Source organism: Pseudonaja textilis, chromosome 13, assembly GCF_049901715.1.
Source record: "Pseudonaja textilis isolate UNSWEBS1 chromosome 13, rPseTex1.2, whole genome shotgun sequence".
Classification (NCBI taxonomy): Eukaryota; Metazoa; Chordata; class Lepidosauria; order Squamata; family Elapidae; genus Pseudonaja; species Pseudonaja textilis.
The window spans coordinates 1,218,921-1,235,128 of NC_142002.1; the positions used below are offsets into that span (position 1 = coordinate 1,218,921).

Below are 16,208 nucleotides of genomic sequence, written 5' to 3' on the forward strand. Positions count from 1 at the left end.
GAAAGGAGAGAGATTCAGTCAGCGGTGCAAAAAGCATCAGGTACTGCAAACATGAGATTAGGAGTAACAGACCTGCAAGAGAGGCTGCAAAGGGAGGTCAGAGAGCAGCCACCACATGCAAAGAGGCTGTCTGGCCCTGTACAGGTAGTCCTCAATTTGCAACAGTTTCATTCAGTAACCAAAGTTACAACAGCACTGGAAAAAAAAAGGAACTTAGGACCATTTTTCACACAACCATTCCAGCATCCCTCTGGTCACCTGGCCAAAATTCAGGTGGCAGCTGACTCGTATTTATGACCATTGCAGCGTCCAGAACTCATGTGATCCCCTTTTGCAGCCTTCTGACAAGCAAGGAAGCCGGATTCATTCAAGAACCGTGTTGCTAATTTAACCATTCCAGCGATTCCCTTAACAACTGTGGCAAGAAGGGTCGTAAAACGGGGTAAAATTCGCTGAACAAGTGTCCCGGTTACCAACAGAAATTTTGGGCTCGATTGTCCAGGACTACCTGTAGTTTATGGTCCCTCCTAGGAAGGTTCCTGGCCTTGATGATGACACCCTAACTAGCAAATTATCTATTCCCAGCAGAGAATAAGAATTATGGTCCTAAAGTAGCTCAGCCAGCGTTAGCTCTAAATTAGATGATTTTTTTCACCGAGGAAGCCCACCAACCTCTAAACCAGTCGTATTGTCAATAACTCACAGCATCTTTTAGAATGGCTTTGTGGCTTTGCTGGCTGAGGAATTCTGGGAGTTGAAGTCCACAAGTCTTAAAGTTGCCAAGGTTGGACACCCCTGTTTTAGAACTTTAAGCCGAGGGAATGGTGGTAGAAGTAGCCGCTGTAGGGTAGACAGATCTTCTTCTGGTCCTTTTCTCTTGAAGAAAAGAAACCCTTTTCAAAACTATGGTTTCTCCTTCCCTCCCTTTGAATACCCGAGTGGGAAACCCCACACAATGCGCAGAGACAACCTTTAAAGTTACGAAATTCTTCACTGGAACATTTTTTTGCGGGGGGGATGTGCACAGGGAGGGGGAAAAAAAACAACCTTAAGAGGACTCTTGACCACAGAATCAAAGCCCCCTGCACTGGTCTGCGAATGCACTCCATTTGATTAAGCAAGACCCCCCCCCCACACCCTCAGGGCTTCAATTACACAATTGCACCCCCCTGACTCTCTTACTCCCTCTCAGGTGGTCCTGTTCGTTGTTCTTGCATTTTGGAAACCTAGAGCAGGTCTTTTGCAGCACAGAAAGAAGGCATTCACGATTCGAGCCATTGTGAAGTCCGTGGTAAAATATGCCCAGATTGTTGCTAAGAAAAACATGGACATTTCTGCACGGTCAGCAAAAACACAGCTCAGCTAGAGCGACTCTCTTCCTTTTAATAGTGGACAAAGTTTCTCTGGCTTGTGAGGGGCCAGTTTCGGCATTCACGTTTATCGTTGAAAGGAAACCTCTTAGAAAATTTCTGTGCGGAAATTGAAACAAGAAAGTTATTTTTTTTTATTTATGATTTTGATGTTTAGCTAGGATAGATTATAGAAAGAAGAGTCTTGTGGCGTAACTTGAGAGAGAAAGGTTAAAACGTAATTGTATTGCAGTTCTTCAACTGCTGTGAAGAATATCAGAGGTCACTGTGGTGTATCTTTTTTTCTTTTCTGTTTAGCTTTTTCCTTTTGTTGTAATTTTTTGCTTTTTCTTTGCTTTCTTTCATTTTCTCTTCTTTATATATGTTGCATTAGTTTATATTTTTTAAAACTCTTGAATTATACGAGGAAAAAAGGAAATTCTAGAGCCGTGATGGCACGTGTGCCACAGGTGGCATGCGGAGCCATTTGTGCCGGTACATGAGTTGCAGGCAAACTTACCTCACTGCACATGTGCGTACCTCACAGCTGATTTTCGGCCAGGTTGAGGCCTTTCTCGGCCTTCCAAAGGCTTGAGGAAGGCTTCTGCAAGCTTTGCAGGCCAAAAACTAGGCCCGTTTTGTCACTTCCGGTATTTTCGGAAAAACAGGAACTGATGAAACAGGGCTAGTTTTCGGCCTGCAAAGCCTACAGAAGCCTTCCTCAAGCCTTTGGGGGGCTGAAAAAGGCCTCAAACCGGCCGAAAATCAGCTGTGAGACTCTGTAGGTAAGGGTGTGTGGGGAGGCTTGCACACACATGCATAAGGGGGCGTGGGGAGGCACACGCATTGCCTTCTGGGTGCTGGCGTGCGAGCACAAGCGTTGCAAGCACACGCACAATTTTTGGCACAGGGAGCCTAAAAAGGTTAGCCACCACTGTTCTAGAGGATGCTAAATTTGAGAAGGCTGTGCCAGCATATTATGCGCTGAATGAGGTCATCTGCGCACGGCCATAATGATGCCACTAGATGTAGGGGAGAGGAGAGGCTGCCTAGGCCAGGGGTGTCCAACCTTGGGAACTTTAAGACTTGTGGACTTCAACTCCCAGAGTTCCTCAGCCAGCAAAGCTGGCTGAGGAACTCTGGGAGTTGAAGTCCACAAGTCTAAAGTGCAAGGTTGGACACCCCTGGCCTAGGGAACAATCAGACAAGAGTTGGCATAGCTCACAGCTGCATAAGGACTGAGAAAGGGACTCCGAAAGGAACCCTCCCTAATTTCTGTAGTGTTAAGGAACCTGAGGGGTTTGTACCATCAGACCTGCAAGAATCTGTTCGTCTAGTTTTATAATAAAAGAGTAGAATTGACTTTTCTGGTTGTGTTTCCTTGTCTGGTTTATCTGGGAAGGCTGAGAGCTGTTTGAACAATCCTTTCCAGTTGAAGTCCACAAGTCTTAAAATGGCCAAGGTTGGAGTCCCCTGGCCTCAGTGCATCAGTAGAACATCTGGCTACAAGGTTGTGTCACAGGGATGACTAATAAAAGAGAATATTTACAGTTCAGGGTCGAGCTGTTTTAGTCCTTAGTGGTCTCTGAGCTTGGCTATTTTCTTGCAGATGTTTCATTGCCCACCTAGCTAACATCTTCGGTTCACAGCTAAACTCAGTACATGGAGTACAATAGGGCTCCATCTTAGGCTGTGTGCTGTTCAACATTAATTTTGAGTTTGGATGATGATCAGAAAATAATACAGGTTACGTAAAATAAGCAGATAACAATCAGCTTAGAGAATCGTGTCAAGATTCAGGAGAATCCCACGACGAGTAGGAACAACAAGCGAAAGTCAGGAAAATGGATTTCAACATAGACAAAGGCAAAGCATGGAAAATGCATTTGGGTAGAGCAAATAAATTAAAGGCATGAATATAAAATGGAGGAGACTACTGGACCACCCGTGAAAAGAACCTGGGTGTCTCAGAGGTCCCAACAACGTGAACCAGCAGTGTGGTTGGTGTGTGTTACACTGAAAAGGTGCTACTGGACTCCTTTGAATTTGAGCTACTATAGACTAAGATGGTTCTCCTACAATAAAGGTTAACATATAGATTCTTCAGCTATGGGACCAACTGCCTCAGGAGACGGTGGACTCTCCTTTGCTCAAAACGTTTCAACAGAAACTTAAGGGTTATCACTCAGGATTGCTGTAGTAGTAGGCTCCTGCAATAGGCTGGATCCGGTCCATGGGGGGGTTAAATCTGGCCTGTGGGCATCACAAGCCCCCCCGTTGCCCCAGTTTGGCCAGCAGAGTGCTGCAGGAGACATCCATCCTGTCTCCCCTCCGGCCCCCAGCCAGCCCGAGGAGGAAAACTACAACACTGATCCGGCTCGCGAAGAAATCCAGTTTGATACCCCTGATCTAGATAAGGGGTCTCCAACCGTGGCAACTTTAAGACTTGTGGACTTCAACTCCCAGAATTCCTCAGCCAGCAAAACAAAGCAAAGAATTCTGGGAGCTGAAGTCCGCAAGTCTTAAAGTTGCCATGGTTGGAGAGCCCAGATCTGGATGATCTCCAAAATCCCTTTCAATCCTCACATTTCATGAATCTTACGGTACTTACTGCTGAATTTATTACTGTATATTGATTGATGGTCCTTGACACACGAGCTAGGCAGCTCTTGAACCAGCCCAGGCCTCTTCTGACCAGAAACCCAAGATGGTGGCAATTTCCTCTCATTGATAAGGGAGATATTGCTGCTTAGCCACCCCTGTGGCCAGAAGTCAAAATATATATTCTTGTATTGCCGTTAGTAATTGTACTCAGAAGGTCTCCTGGTAAAAACAAAGATGAAAGTTTAGGTAAGATCTTTCTAAATTTTCGGCCGTTTCTCCCTTTCAGCCCGTTCCAATGCCTAGAAAGCGAGCTTTTAATGGAGTGACCTCTTTTTGTGTTAAGCAACACGTTGAGGCTTTGCAAATGCCTTGGGTTGAACCCTACTTAACCTGTCTTGAAGGAGGCTGGAGACTATGAAGTCCCTGGCATCTAATGGAATACTTGAAGGCTTTAGAAAGATGGTGCTCTTATCTGCTCTATGCATCGCTCTTGTCAAGAAGAGAGAGCTGAAAAGTAATCCCTGCAAACACAGAACAGTCCAGGATCTGGTTGCTGTTGCTTGCTAACAGCTGAAATTTGACCCCCAACCTGGATTGTATCCATGACAACAAAAGGTATTTATTACACCTGCTGCTACCACTCTCTGGGATGAGTGGACTTTGCCCCCTTCATCAAGGAGGAAGCTGGGGGCGGAAGGCAGGCAGGGCAGCCGAGGAGGAACCAGCATCTGCACCCCAAAACCTTCCAAATGGTGACTGGGAACAATTTGGCCAGGATGGTGGCTGGGGGAATCCTTTGGCAGAGCAGAATGAGGTTGCTTCATTGTTGTTTCCCCTTTTTGTCTTGCAGGCAAAGTTTCTAACCCAGGATCAGATCAATGGTAGGTGCCTTTCTCATTTCAAAAGGGCAGCTTATTACCCTTCTCTGTCATTACGTCCATCCTGGTCTTCCTTGAGAAAACTTGACTCTGGCTTTCTGGGAGGGCAGGGCAGGGCAGGTCCCTTTCCACTTCCCTACGAAAGAATTTGTAAGACCAGGAGAGGGCCATATTCTTTTGTACAACTTCCATCTATGAAACCTGCGATTGATCCCTAGGTAAAAAGTTCCTGTCCATCTGAAGAGTGTCGGTCACACTCTTTGCATTCTTTAAAAAAGGCTACAATTCTTGCCTTGCATTTCAGGGCTACATTAACATGTGAATGACCTCTTGGTGCATTGTCCTTTCCAAGAATTGCTAGGTAGCAATTATATTGCTTGGAAAAAAAGGTATGAATGCCAGGACAGAAGGGACCCGGTAGAGTTTCTGGAAGAAAGGCAAGCTGTCCTTAGAGACGGGGGCACTTTCGGGGTCAAAGGGGCACCAGCCACCAGCTAAGATAGGAGGGCTAGAAGGTCACTTGCATCCGCAGCTTTGTATACCTCACTGGCTAGTCTAACAAGCGCGGGGGTGAAGGTATTGGACAGGACCATAGAAACTCAGGTTCAAGTGCATTAAACTGCAGGAAAAACAATTGCTACTAACCTGACTTCCGTGGAGGACCTGTGTACTGCACGAGTCAAAAAGGGGGCTGGGAAAATATCTACAGATCCCTCACATCCCGGACATAAACTGTTTCAACTCCTTTCCTCAAAACGACACTATAGAGCCCTACACACCAGAACTACTAGACACAAGGACAGTTCGCCATCACTCTGCTAAACAAATAATTCCCCCAACACTGTCCAACTATTTACAAAGTCTGCACTACTATCACTATTAACCTTCTCATCACTCCTTCTCGCTCATCCCCTCCCACTTGTGACTGTATGACTGTGACTTTGTCGCTTGTATCCTTACAATTTATATTGTTTCCTGGTATCATTTGATGGCTTATTGTACCCTATGACGATCATTAAGTGTTGGACCTTATGATTCTCGATGAATGTATGTTTTCTTCTATGTACACTGAAAGCATTTGCACCAGGACAAATTCCTTGTGTGTCCAGTCACACTTGGCCAGTAAAGAATTCTACTTTATCCTCCCTCCGGTGGAGAGTTGAGCCCAGACGTTCCTTGCCTCTCAGCCTCAGAAACCATCCCGTGGTCCTTCTCCTTTTCTCCTAAACAGAATTCAAGGAGTGTTTTTCCCTGTATGACAAAAGGCAGAAAGGCAGGATCAAGGCCAGCGATCTTATCGTTGTCATGCGCAGTTTGGGCACCAGCCCAACTCTGGGAGAGGTGGCCAGGCACCTTCAGCTCCACAAGATCGGTAAGTGTCAGTAAGATCTCCCTCCCTGCTTAACTTCTGGAGATCAGGCAAATGCGTGTAGTTAATTAACATTAAATGTAATTCACATATATGTTCCCAGTCATGTGTTGTTCTGCTACAGAACAAGAGTGCACCAGTGGCACCATATGGAAAGATTCCAGGGGATGCAACTACATGTCCATGGTACAAAATGGGGGTCCCCAAACTTGGCTGGAGAATTCTGGGAATTGAAGTCCACAAGCCTTCACTGAGCCTGGAAAATGTATGATAATTCAAACGGAGCACATTTTCCTGGTAAGATGCTGATATCAGAGGCTGATTTCCTTTGACCTTTAAAATAGATGTGTGACAGCCTTGGGCTCTCTACAAATATATGTTATTCTATTCTAATGGTAAATGTATTAAATTTATCTTAAACGTTCAGCACATGAGAAAAGGGAAAGTTTACATTAAGGATCATTAATAAAGGGGCTGAAATAATATAGAATAACAGAGTTGGAAGGAACCCTGGAGGTCAGCTAGTCTAACCCCTTACTTGAGCAGGAGAGACTATTCCATTTTAGACAAATGATTGGACAGCCTCCAGTGATAGAGCACCCAAATCTTCTGAAGTTAAGTTGTTCCACTGATTAATTTTTCTCACTGTCATCTCTCCTTAGTTCTAGGTTGGTTCTCTCCTTATTCAGTTTCCATCCATTATTCCTTGTCTGGTCTACAGGCGCTTTAGAAAGTAGCTTGACCCCCTCCTCCTCTCTGTGGCAGCCCCTCAAATATTGGAAGATGCTCTCCTGTTTCCCCTGGTCCTTCTCTTTACTAGACTAGCCAGGCCCAGTTCCTGCAACCGTTCATCGTATGTTTCTACATCTTTTTTACATCATGTTGATCAAAACTGGATGCAGCACTCCAAGTGTGGTCATACTAAGGCGTTATAAACTGGTACTAACACTTCATATGGTCTTTATTCTATCCCTCTATGATACTACAAATTCAAATTTGATCATAATATAAACATAACAATATTTCAGGGATAGATGAGCCATCAATCTTGGCCCCATCAATTCATTTGTCGTCATCATGCCGCTTAAAGCTGGAAATAAATCCATTTTCTTAGCAAGATTTTTCCATATCTTTCCAAATTAAAAGTAAAGTATGTTGAATTTCCACTGCGCTTAATAGTTATTTTGCCTTTTTTATTTATTTGTTGAATTTACATAGCCGCCCATCACACATATGTGACTCTGCGTGACTCACATAATTAAAATAGCAACAGCCGAAACTGTCAAATGATTAACTAGTATAAACAGTAAACAGGGGCAAGTACGCTCAGAGTCTTACAAACAATCTAACCACCTAACTAGCAAGCTCCACACTATTTTTCCCTGCTGCCTGACACCTTCGAGCCATGTGCTCCCATTAACAGGTCTCTTGTTTCCTTAACTTCCTGCTTGTAAGAAACCTTATAGATTATTTTTAACGTTTTGTTGCAAGTCTTAGCTCATTCTGGGCCTTTGGCTTTCCTGAGTCCTTCCTGGTAGATTCAGCAGGTCTGTTTATTTGACCTTTTTGTCCCTCAATTTGTCTGCTAATTCTTTATGCAACCATGCTGGTCGTCTTACTTGTCCATCTCTGTGGTATTATTTCTCTTCATTATCTCCTGTTTCAGGGTTTCTTAAACAACTCAACCTGTTTTTCCTTTTAAGATATCCATCCATGGAATCCTCCCTAGTCTCTCTCTTAGCTTGTTGAAGTAACATTTAAAGAACATGAAACATCATCAGAGTTGGAAGGGATCTTGGAGGTCATCTAGTCCAACCCCCTGCTCAAGCCAGGAGATCTTATACCCATTCAGACAAATGGCTGTCCGATCTCTTCTTAAAAACCTCCAGTGATGAAGCACCCTCAGCTTCTGACGGCCAGGTGTTCCACTGATTAGTTGTTCTCACTGTCAGGATGAGAACTCCTTACTCACTCCTTACTCACTCCTTAATTCCAAGTTGCTTCTCTCCTTGGTTAGTTTTCATCCATTGCTTCTTGTCTTGCTGTCTGTTCCTTAGGAAAATAAGTTGACCTCCTCTTCTTTGTGTCAGCTCTCTTAAAACACTAGTGGTTTAGTTGCCTGTGGTTGCACTTTGGTGAATTTAAGTATGTCCTAGTCACTCTCTCCTCAGGTTTCTGTAACATCTACTGCAGGGGTGGGATTCTACCAGTTCGCACCTATTCGCTAGAACCGGTTGTTAACATTCCAAGCAGTTTGGATAACCGGCTGTTAGAAGAAATTACTGGGCTAATCCTGTAAGGAAGGCAGGAAGGAAACATTCTGGTGTTGCTTACAGAAACTGCCTCTCCATTAACCCTTATTACATTCTTGGCAGGACTAGACATCCTATCTCAGGAACGTCTCTGGAGTTTTTTTCCCCTCCTTTGCTGGTACTTTGCTTGTGTGGAGTGACCATTCAAAGTTACAATGGCACTGAAAAAAGTGACTTATGACCATTTTTCACACTTATGACTGTTGCAGCATCCCCACAGTCACGAGAGGCCAGGCAAGGAGATGCGTGCCTCGATGTGAGTGATATTGAGTTGGCCATGCCCAGCCAATAATATGACCACCAAGCCATGTCCACCCGGTCACATGACCACCAAGCCACGCCCACCAACTAAGCCACACCCACAGAACCGGTTGTTAAAAAATTTGAATCCCACCCCTGATCTACTCCTTCAATGATTTCATTTCATATATGTAAGACGGAGGTCTAATGTCGCTGTCCCTCTAGTTCCCTCCGCTACCTTTTGTATGACAAAGCTGTTAGCTAAGCATGTCAGGAGCGTGTTTGATTTCCCACTCCCTGCAGAGTTTCTTTCCCAGTTGATGGGACGGGAAGATGTGCTGCCTGAAATAATAGCAATAGAAATAGCACTTAGACTTCTATACCACTTCCCAGGGCTTTCCAGCCCTCTCTAAGCAGTTTAGAGAGTCAGCCTATTGTCCCTAACAATCTGGGTCCTCATTTTACCCACCTGGGAAGGATGGGAGGCAGAATTAACCTTGAACCAGTTGGGATCCAACTCCTGGCAGTTGGCAGAGTCAGCCTGCAATACTGCATTCTAACCACTGTGCCACAACGGCCCTTCCTTCCTTCCATCCATTCATCCATCCATCTTCCCATCCTCCCTCTCGACTCTCTCTCTCCCCCTTCTCTCCTTCCTTCCCCCTCCATCCCCTCTGTTCCTTCCTTCCATCCCTCAATCATCTCTCCTCCCTCCCTCCCTCCCTCCCTCAGCACTTAGACTTACATACCGCTTCCCAGGGCTTTCCAGCCCTCTCTAAGCAGTTTACAGAGTCAGCCTGTTGCCCCCAACCATCTGGGTCCTCATTTTACCAACCTTGGAAGGATGGAAGGTTGAGTCAATCTTGAGCTAGTCAGGATCAAACTTCTGGCAGTCGGCAGAGTCAGCCTGCAATACTGCATTCTAACCACTGTGCCACCATGGCTCATAAATAACCCAGCTCCATCCCATATTGGCCTTTAAAAATCAAAACCAGCCCCTTGACTGAACCTGGATGGCAGCCAGTGCAGCTCATGGAGCAGAGATGTAATGTGCTATTCTTGGGGCATAGATAATTTCCTGCACCACTGCATTTTGCATGCTTTTCAAGGGCTGTTTTCATTACAGTGGTCCTTTTGGGAGGGACTCAGAGTAAAAGCTTGCCAATCAAGAAACAGGTACAACTGGGACACAATACCAAAGTGCAAAATCTCTCCTAGCCATGACTACAACCTGCGTGTGCAGATGAAGCTTCACTCACTAGCACATGGCTTGCTCAGTCCGGTTCCCAACAAGCCAGATTGGGGTTTGACGGCCACTGTTTTACAATCTAGCTCAGAGAATACCAAGAATGCAGAGTTCAGCCTGGAGCCATATATATATATATATATATATTCTCTACTGTGTGGTTTGTTATTTTACTAAAGAAAATCAATCCTTCTAAAAATAATCTTGCATTTTTGCCTTCTAAGATTGTTTTCTAAGCTGGGAACCTGGTGAGCTTTTGAAATGCAAATCTCAGCAGTTCTTGTTCCACAGATTTATTCAATTTAAACGAATTGGGAGCTTTTTTGGACTTCTCAAATATAGTCACTATTGGCAAAGAATCTTTAGAATTCTGGTCAGCATCTCAAATGGTTAAAGAAAGGTGAAGAGCTTGCTACAAATCATCGCTGAACTGGTTCTACAAATTTTTCTTTTTATTCTGGTATTATAGAAATAAAATGAAAATAATTCTACACTTTCTAAGGAAAGCGTGGTACTGATCTACGGAAAGATCAGCTGAAATATGAAATATAGTTCATATTCAAGGATATGAAACTATCCTCCTGTGGTGATGCAGGAGAAAAGATGACAGGGACAGTTTTGGGAAACCTTCAGAGCTTCAAATTACTTCTCTTTCGGCCTTTCTTTACAAAAATTAAGCATCCAGTCATTATGGAAAACTAGGATGTTAGCTTGGAGCAGAAATGGATCACCTTTTGGTACCTGGACCCATACTTGACCTATGGGAGTGGAACAAGGTCTGTAAAGCTATCACACGGTGCTTTTTCAAAAGTCAACTGAACTATCTGTTTTTTCTTGAAGAGATTTAGCTTCTCATCCAAGAACCTTCTTCAACCTTCTGAAGAACGGAAGAAGCTTCTTTGGATGGGAAGTGAAGTTTTCAAGGAAAAACCAAGAACTGCCTTTTTCAACTGCCTCTTGGAAAAAGCTTCTTTGGGACAACCGTGACAGGGATGGGATGCTACCGGTTCGGCCCGGTTCTATAGAACCGGTAGCTCTGAAGAGCAGCAGACACCGAACCAAGTTCGCTGCAATGATCTTTGGGTCATCTGTTTGGCCCACCCGCCCGCCCGGGCTCTTCCCTGTCCTTTATTTCCTGCTTTTTCAACCTCAGCTGCTTTGCGCGGCCCAGTTGAGGTTGGAAAAGCAGGAAAGAAGAGGATTTTCAAACACTGCACACCCACACGCGGCGCTTGTCAGCTGTCTGGGCGGCACAGCTGGGGTTTTTTTTTTTTTTGCAAATGCTGAACACGCGCACACAAAACCGATACTCTCTCAGCAAATCGGTGGTAACACCAGTTGAATCCCACCCCTGAACCGTGACCTGGATGACTGAGAATCTCCAAAGGGATCTGTAAAGCCAGAGCTATTTCACACATGGGCTGGCAGGCAGGGCTAGGATATTTCAGTCTTGGCAGAGTCTGGGGAGATCAGGAACTTTCTATCGTACTCCTTATTGTAGGAAGACTATTTTAAAATGTCTTTGTCCATTTCCTTACTCCAAAGGGGCAGGAAGCCATGACACTGATATTGGGTTCTAGGCTCCATACTAGAGATTTGGGTCAATGTCAGTGTTCCAGAAAACCCAAACTCCAACCTCAAAACTCCGAGGCAGGCATTTTCTCCAGGTTCCATTTCATTAGAAGAGTCATACTGGCACACCTGGGGAAACCCGAATCTGGGGAGCTCTGGGTTTTCCCTTAGTAATTCAAAAGTCCAAAACCCAACCCCTGCACCCATCAGTCCATCATATGGTCCAGTCATCATCTGTCCCAATTCGAGACACCCCTTCAACCAGGAAAACCATGACCTTGACCAAAAGGAGGAATGCTCTTGTGTATAACTACATACAGTCTACAAAATCCCCCCCACCCAATTTCCCAGGCACAGGAATGTAGCAGCGTGGAAGCTCCTGGTGCTAATATGGCTTCCAAAGATGACAACCAGCTTAAGACGACAAGCAGGCAACCCTGATTTACACGGAGAGACATGCTAAGTGATGGGCTTTCGTAGTTTTCTCTTCATGCAGTGCCGGCCTTGCACCTTCCTTCTCACTTACAGATGTCAACGAAGAACTGGATTTTTCAACTTTCCTGACCATGATGTATAGGCAAATGCAGCAGGAAGATCCAAGGAATGAAATCCTTCTGGCCATGTTAATGGTAGACCAGCAAAGGACCGGGTTCATCTCCGTGGCTGAATTGCAGGCGAAGCTAATGAACCTTGGAGAGAAGCTATCCAAGGAAGAGGGTGAGTCTCGGGCAAAGGTCTTTATGCCTTGACCCTTGGAAGAGGGCTTTTTCCAGACAGTAGCCCTCAGTACTTGGCCTTAATTCATTCTGGGCGCTGCGATGGGTACTTAAAAGGACAAGTCCTAAACAAACCAAGTGACCCTTTGTTTTGACCGGGAAGGAACTTTCTATCTGTCCCTTTTTCTAGGTCGGTGACCTTCCCAGCATAGCCTTCCTGTCCGCCCTCTATGGCTGTCCCCCTTCTCTGGCAGAGACTTCCCAGCATGGCTGACTTCCTGTTTGTTCCCCATAATGATTCCCCTCTTCCCATAGCAGCACACTGAGTTCAAAGGCTGAGCACTGGGACAACATGTTCACCTCAAAATGCATCCAGAACCAAATTTAATGAGTTTTGAAGCAGTTGAGTACCAAGGTACAACTGTACACGAAGATGCAAGGGAAGAGGGAGCGAGCAAAGGCTGTTACATTCCTATGTTTCCCCTAAAATAAGACTTGGTCTTATATTAATTTTTTGCTCCAAAAGATGCATTAGGGATTATTTTCTGGTTAGACCTTTTTGGGGGAAAACACAGTGCTAAATGTATCTGTCTGGCTGACATTCTTAACTGGGGCTTAGTTTTGGGGTAGGGCTTATATTATGAGCATCCCAGAAGATCACGCTAGGTCTTATTTTCTGGCTGGGTCTTGTTTTCAGGGAAGCAGGGTATCATTGTTAATTAACTAGGTTAATTTGTGTCCTCTAGATCAGGGCTGGGCAATTAATCTTCCCAAGGAGACACATGAGAAACGGGGACTGTTGTGGAGGGTTGCACTGACAGGGCTGTGAAGATGCAAAAGCGTGAATGTCCATGCATATGTAAATTGGCTAAGGAACTCTGGAAGTGGAAGTCCACAAGTCTTGAAGTTGCCAAGGTTGGAGACCCGTCCCAGAGTATCAGTATAAATATTACAGTCCAGCATACCACAATGGTAAAGCTGGAAAACACCATTTTTTTCCTACAGGTTTTCCTCCACCGCATAATGTTTCTATTCAGCACAGCAGACATGGTAACTTGGTGCAGGATTCTGTCAGTTGGTAGAGTTAAAAACTAAGCATCTACTCTCAGTGTAGGAAGAACCTAAAAATCTTCATAGGACCCTCAGCAGTGGGTGGAGGGCCAGTTTCCAAAAAGTATGCCCTTGGGATAAAAACGAATAGGGATTTTTGTTTAAATTCAAATTAAATAAATTAAGACACATTCCATGATTAATTTTCTCCATTTTTAATATTTTTCTGCGGCGTAATAAATACTTCAGTTCCACAGAATTGTTGAAGGGCTTTGTGGTTTCAGATTCTGTGCTAGGAGAGATCAACAACCAGACACACAGAACAGGTGCATGAAAGAAGGAGTGCTAGTGGATTTTGTGGTTTAACGTGGATTAAAAAGTATTTTGTGGCTGGGAGCGGTCAAGATTTCTCCTTCTTCTTGGATATCCTCTTTATAATAATCCCTTCCCAGGTTCAGACGTTGGACTCATCTAGGTGGCTCTCTAGTTCAGGAGTCTCCACCCTTGGCCACTTGAAGCCTGGCGGTCTTCAAGTTGCCAAGGTTAGAGACCCCTCCTCTGGTTTGTTCTTAGCTTTAAGAACTCCGAGTCCTGGTGGCCTAGTGGTTAGAGCAAGGGTCTTCCAACTTGGCAAGTTTAAGACTTGTGGGACTTCAACTCCCAGAATTCCTCCTCCAGTCATTTTAGCTCAGGAATTCTGGGAGTTGAAGTCCCACAAGTCTTAAACTTGCCAAGTTGGAAGACCCTTGGGTTAGAGTGTAGTATTCTAGGCAAACTCTCTGAACAGCCAGGAGTTCGATCCTGACAGGGCCCAAGGTTGACTCCGCCTTCCATCCTTCCAAGGTTGGTCAAATGAAGACCCAGATTGTTGGGGTCCAAATGCCGACTTTGTAAACCGCTCAAGAGTTCTGTAAAGCACCATAGAATGGGTATATAAATCGAAGTGTTATGGCTATTGATCTATACCAGGGGTGTCAAACTCGCGTTGTCATGTAATGTATTGTGATTCCCCCCCCCTTTGGTAAACTGGGGGTGGGCATGGCCAGCGCGTGACATATCTGGCCCACAGGCTGCAAGTTTGACACCCCTGATCTATACTGTACTTGGAGGTATTTCAGTTAGTCCTATCCCAAACCTCAACCTGCTTCAAACCAGGTTGTAACTCGTAAAATATTTCTATGGTCTTTTTAGAGTTGCCAACAGAAAGGGAGGAGGGGGGAGCAGTGCAGCAGCTTGCAAAACTGAAACCGCATTCCACAAATGTTTTCAAAGATAGTAGCTAGGTGACTGGAGTTTCTGCCGTGCAAAATTCTAACTGGACAGCCTGATTGATGACTTTGGGCTATAGATGTTTCCCATTGGAGAATATGAATTACGATACGCCCAGGGGGTGGAGGGAAAACCGGGGTCAAGGGTGACAATGGATTATGTGTCTCAGAGTCAGCTACACCCAGGCAGTGCCGGATATGTTAATTCCCAATTTCACCTCCTGCCTATCCACAATTTGACATCTAATTAAAGATCTGAAATAAATAGTCTGAATACCTGTAACCTGCAACCTGAAGTTCAATTATTCTGCCATTGCTTACAGTGGACAACCTTTTGAAGAATGCCAGAACAGGACACAACGGACTGGTGAAGTATGAAGACTTAATTCAATCAATCACACTTCCACTTGATGATTACTGAATTGCAAAAAAGCAACCCACGCTTCTTGCAGCCTTCATCAGTTCTTCTTGGAACCTGGGGCCTGACTGCCTTTTTGTCTTAAAAAATAAACACTTAGTGGCAAACAAAAAGAAATATGTTAAACAATGAAAGAAAAGCAGAAATGTTAGCTTTTCTGAGTAAAATCTACTATGCTTATTTTCTGTTCGAGTGAAGTTTCTTTGGTTTTTTTTTAAGTAATCAAAAAGAAGGTGCTCACAAACTGGAAATACTTTTCAGTATCGTGCAATCCATAAAGTTTGCTTTTTGTGAGGAAGCACATTGCAAGGAGTCAGATCAGATTAACAGAGTTGGAAGGGACCTTGTAGGTCAGCTAGTCCAACCCTCCGCCCAAGCAAGAGGCCCTATACCAGGGGTGGGATTCTACCAGTTCACACCTATTCGCTAGAACCAGTTGTTAACATTCTAAGCAGTTCGGAGAACCGGTTGTTAGAAGAAATTCCTGGGCTAATCCTGTAAGGAAGGCAGGAAGGAAACATTCTGGTGTTGCTTACAGAAACTGCCTCTCCGTTGACCCTTATTACATTCTTGGCAGGACTAGACCTCCTGTCTCTGGAAAGTCTCTGGAGTTTTTTACCCTCCTTTGCTGGTATTTTGCTTGTGTGGAGGGACCATTCAGTTACAGTGGCACTGAAAAAAGTGACTTATGACCATTTTTCACACTGACTGTTGCAGCATCCCCAGTGTCATGAGAGGCCAGGCGAGGAGATGCGTGCCTCGATGTGAGTGATGTTGAGTTGGCCACGCCCAGCCAGTCACATGACCACCAAGCCACACCCACCTGGTCACATGACCACCAAGCCACGCCCACCAACTAAACCATGCCCACAGAACCGGTTGTTAAAAAAATTGAATCCCACCCCTGCCCTACACTATTTCTGACAGATGTCAGATGTCCAGTCTCTTCTTGAAAGCCTCCAGGGATGAAGCTCCCACAACTTCCAAAGGCAACTCCTATTCCATTGAATCAGTGTGATGCAGCTGTGTTGTGGTCACCGAACGTGGTGTGAAGCAGCATCAGGAGCAGCTACTCGAACCAGAGGTTCTCGTGAGACTTTAAGAACAATCACGTAACCAGAGCCTGCGCAGTCATCCACTACCACACTGATGTACCCAGATACTCATAAAGTAGTGTACATCCTCC

General features: G+C 44.9%; 1 protein-coding gene and 1 long non-coding RNA gene across 5 annotated transcripts in view; both read left to right on the forward strand.

Moving 5' to 3' along the window:
• LOC148124708 (uncharacterized) overlaps window positions 1-2,711 on the forward strand; it is a 147,353-nt gene extending 144,642 nt beyond the window's left edge. Inside the window, exon 2 of the long non-coding RNA XR_015745154.1 lies at window positions 2,523-2,711. This is a non-coding gene — a long non-coding RNA (uncharacterized LOC148124708). The remainder of the gene's footprint in view (window positions 1-2,522) is intronic.
• Window positions 2,712-3,804: 1,093 nt separating this feature from the next.
• Window positions 3,805-15,202, forward strand: CALML4 (calmodulin like 4). Of its 4 annotated transcripts, none has more exons than XM_026709399.2 (5): window positions 3,805-4,568; window positions 4,804-4,834; window positions 6,063-6,203; window positions 12,099-12,287; window positions 14,928-15,202. In XM_026709399.2, exons 3-5 carry the CDS (start codon window positions 6,137-6,139, stop codon window positions 15,023-15,025), a joined length of 354 nt encoding a protein of 117 aa, XP_026565184.1. In that variant the 5' UTR covers window positions 3,805-4,568; window positions 4,804-4,834; window positions 6,063-6,136; the 3' UTR covers window positions 15,026-15,202. The 4 variants fall into 4 exon arrangements, with proteins under 4 accessions (XP_026565184.1, XP_026565182.1, XP_026565181.1 ...); XM_026709397.2 differs by lacking the exon at window positions 3,805-4,568 and adding an exon at window positions 4,580-4,705; XM_026709396.2 differs by lacking the exon at window positions 3,805-4,568 and having other exon boundaries at window positions 4,583-4,834.
• The last annotated feature ends 1,006 nt before the right edge of the window (window positions 15,203-16,208 follow it).

Bases quoted from the DNA above. Each gene is read 5' to 3' on its own strand.
- CALML4 (XM_026709396.2), top strand. From the start codon at position 4,603: ATGAGTGGACTTTGCCCCCTTCATCAAGGAGGAAGCTGGGGGCGGAAG. The intron at 6,204-12,098 runs GTAAGTGTCAGT...TCTCACTTACAG, and splicing joins CCTTCAGCTCCACAAGATCG to ATGTCAACGAAGAACTGGAT. The intron at 12,288-14,927 runs GTGAGTCTCGGG...CATTGCTTACAG, and splicing joins GAAGCTATCCAAGGAAGAGG to TGGACAACCTTTTGAAGAAT.